This window comes from Mandrillus leucophaeus, unplaced genomic scaffold (genome assembly GCF_000951045.1).
Source record: "Mandrillus leucophaeus isolate KB7577 unplaced genomic scaffold, Mleu.le_1.0 Scaffold1, whole genome shotgun sequence".
Taxonomy (NCBI): domain Eukaryota; kingdom Metazoa; phylum Chordata; class Mammalia; order Primates; family Cercopithecidae; genus Mandrillus; species Mandrillus leucophaeus.
The window spans coordinates 8,732,585-8,735,709 of NW_012098097.1; the positions used below are offsets into that span (position 1 = coordinate 8,732,585).

At 60.6% G+C, this 3,125-nt stretch overlaps 2 protein-coding genes across 2 annotated transcripts in view; both read left to right on the forward strand.

Moving 5' to 3' along the window:
* LOC105528495 (unconventional myosin-XVB-like) overlaps window positions 1–154 on the forward strand; it is an 11,699-nt gene extending 11,545 nt beyond the window's left edge. The window contains exon 16 of the mRNA XM_011965300.1: window positions 5–154. Coding sequence (XP_011820690.1) covers window positions 5–154 — 150 coding nt within the window. The remainder of the gene's footprint in view (window positions 1–4) is intronic.
* LOC105539987 (unconventional myosin-XVB-like) overlaps window positions 7–3,125 on the forward strand; it is an 11,823-nt gene continuing 8,704 nt past the window's right edge. Inside the window, exons 1-8 of the mRNA XM_011980503.1 lie at window positions 7–142; window positions 326–404; window positions 568–687; window positions 767–1,028; window positions 1,117–1,204; window positions 1,318–1,537; window positions 2,103–2,215; window positions 2,404–2,463. Of these exons, the coding sequence (XP_011835893.1) occupies window positions 401–404; window positions 568–687; window positions 767–1,028; window positions 1,117–1,204; window positions 1,318–1,537; window positions 2,103–2,215; window positions 2,404–2,463 (867 nt within the window). The 5' untranslated portion in view covers window positions 7–142; window positions 326–400. The remainder of the gene's footprint in view (window positions 143–325; window positions 405–567; window positions 688–766; window positions 1,029–1,116; window positions 1,205–1,317; window positions 1,538–2,102; window positions 2,216–2,403; window positions 2,464–3,125) is intronic.

The window sequence follows — 3,125 nt, forward strand, 5'->3', positions numbered from 1 at the left end:
GCAGCAGCGGCAGCGGCAGGCTCGGGCCTCCGAGGCGGCGTCCCAGGCCTCACCCTCAGCCATCACCTCCAAGCCCAGGAAGCCCCCCACACCCCTGGAGAAGCCACAGCATGACCTGGAATCAGAGGGTGGCTGCCTGAGGGTGAGGAGGTGACCGTGTCCTCAGGAAGGGGTGTGGGGTGGGGGCTGCAGGGGCAGGGGACATGGGCAGGGTGAGTAGGCAAGTGCGGGGAAGAGGCTGCTGGCCCAGGACTGGGGACCCGAGGGGTGTGGCGAGTGTGGCATCCAGGCTGGCTGAGCTGCCACTCACTTCTGCTCCTGCCAGGAGACCTCCGAGGAGGCTGAAGACAGGCCCTGTCGGCCCAAGAGCTTCCAGCAGAAACGGAACTACTTCCAGAAGATGGGTGAGGGCACTTGGGGCGGCAGGCCCCTGTAGAAACACGGCCAGTGCCTCTAGCCTAGGCCAGGGAGGGTGAGGTGTGCTCTGCTCCCCGGAGTTGGTGCGGCCCATCCAGGAGCCCAGCTGGGCTAGTGTGGTAACTTTGAAGGCCATCTGGACACTTGCAGGACAGCCGCAGATCACAGTGAGGACGATGAAGCCTCCCGCCAAGGTCCAGATCCCCCAGGGGGAGGCGCAGGAGGAGGAGGAGGAGGAGCAGGAGGAGCAAGAAGTGGAAACAAGAGCAGGTTGTGGGGAGCTGGGCAGGGCCTGGGGCTCCTGTGGCTCTGCACAGCGTTTGACGGTCTTTCCTGTTTTCCTGGTCAGTGCCATCCCCTCCTCCTCCCCCCATCATGAAGAAGCCATTGAAGCAAGGTGGGGCCAAAGCTGCAAAAGAGGCTGAGGCTGAGCCAGTCAAGGAGACAGCGGCCAAGGACGGTGGCCAAGGGCCAGCCCAAGGCAGGGGGATCGTGGTGCGCAGCTCAGACCCCAAGCCCAAGCGGCCACAACCCAGCAGGGAAATTGGCAACATCATCCGCATGTACCAGAGCCGCCCGGGCCCCGTGCCTGTGCCTGTGCAGCCATCCAGGTGGGCCCCCAGGGGGAGGTGGCCAGGGCTGTCCTGCTCCTCGGGGAATCACCCTATGAACTTAGTGACCTCTCGCTTCTCCCACGAGGCCTCCCATAACTTTCCTGAAGAAAATCGACCCCAAGGACGAGGCTCTGGCCAAGCTGGGTATCAACGGTGCCCACTCGTCCCCGCCGGTGAGCACCCCAACCTGTCCCCCCGAGAGTGTGCACTGGGGAGCCCAAGTTCACTGGGTGAACTTGGCCTTGTGCTGTGAATCAGCCCGTGTGCTTTCTCTATATCCCCCCAGATGCTGTCCTCCAGCCCAGGAAAGGGCCCCCCACCAGCTGTGGCTCCTCGACCCAAGGCCCCACTGCAGCTTGGGCCCTCTAGCTCCATCAAGGAAAAGCAGGGGCCCCTTCTGGACCTGTTTGGCCAGAAGCTGCCCACTGCCCAGACACCCCCACCTCCACCAGCGCCACCACTGCCTCTGCCCGAGGACCCAGGGACCCTTTCAGCCGAGCGTCGTTGTAAGGAACCACACTTCCCCTGCGCCGTGGGCTTCACTGGGGCAGAGGCAGGGTTCGCACAGACTCTTGGTGCCCAGGGTTGAAGGCATTTTGGTGTGGCTGAGGCCAGCTGTTCGGGCTTCTGGACTTTGGAGCCATATGTAGCTGAGGAGTCCCAGCTTCCGTGTTCCCACCCAGGGCAGGGCCTGGGCATCTTTGAGGCTGTCATTGAGAGGCTGTCACACACAGGGTGTTGTCCTTGACGCATACCTGACGGCTCTGTGGAGGAGTCAGTGGTATCACACACAGGGTGTTATCCCTGACACATACCCGACAGCTCTGTGAGGAAGTTAGTGGTCCTGGCTGACGTGGTCATAGAGGGCCCACGAGTCTCAGGGACTCCAGAGAAAGTTTAGGGCCAGAAATGGAGGCAGGAGATGGTGCCGTGGAAGGAGTCAGGCAGCTGGAGGTTGAGAGAGCTGGGCCCTTGGCGGGTTCTTGGGGACAAAGGTCTTCCCTCCCGTGCCCCCATCACTCTGACTCTGAAGCCCCTCGCTGAGGCTCCTCACCCCTTCCTCCCTGCCAGGCTTGACACAGCCCATGGAGGACCAGGGCGTTTCCACCCAGCTACTTGCGCCCTCTGGCAGCGTGTGCTTCTCCTACACTGGCAAGCCCTGGAAGTTGTTCCTACGCAAGGAGGTGGGCATGAGGGTGGGGCCTTGGCCTGGCCTCTTTGGGCTGGCAGGGAGGCGGCAGGCTTTGTGTGTCCCAGTCTGGAACCCCAGCATCCCCTCCCCACAGCCCACCATCTCAAGGCTGATTTTCCAGGCCTGGGAGGGCAGAGGCACCAGACCCACCGATCTTTGCCCTTCTGTGCCCTCCTCCAGGTGTTCTACCCACGGGAGAACTTGAGCCATCCCTACTACCTGCGGCTGCTCTGTGAGCAGGTGAGAGCTGGCCCACCTGCCAGTCTGAGACATCTGTAGAGACAGCATCCCTGGTGCTCTTTGTCTAATGGCTGGGCCAGGTTAACACCATGTAGGGCATGTTGGCAGCCAGCACTAGGGGCCACTTCTGTGTGCCCAGCCCTGCCTTCATTGAATTTTCACAACATCCCTAAAAAGTAGGGACCATGGCCAGGTGCGATGCTCACGCCTGTAATCCCAGCACTTTGGGAGGCCAGGGTGGGTGGATCACGAGGTCAGGAGTTCGGTACCAGCCTGGCCAACATGGTGAAACTCCGTCTCAACTAAAAATACAAAAATTAGGCATGGTGGTGCACACCTGTAATCCCAGCTACTGGGGAGGCTGAGGCAGGAGAATTGCTTGAACCCGGAAGACAGAGGTTGTAGTGAACCGAGATTGTGCCACTGCACTCCAGCCTGGGTGACAGAGCGAGACTGTGTCTCAACAACAACAACAAGAAGAAGTAGGGACCATTATTCACCTAGTTTTTTTTGTTTTTTTTTTTTTTTTTTTTTTGAGACGGAGTCTCGCTCTGTCGCCCAGGTTGGAGTGCAGTGGCCGGATCTCAGCTCACTGCAAGCTCCGCCTCCCGGGTTTATGCCATTCTCCTGCCTCAGCCTCCCGAGTAGCTGGGACTACAGGC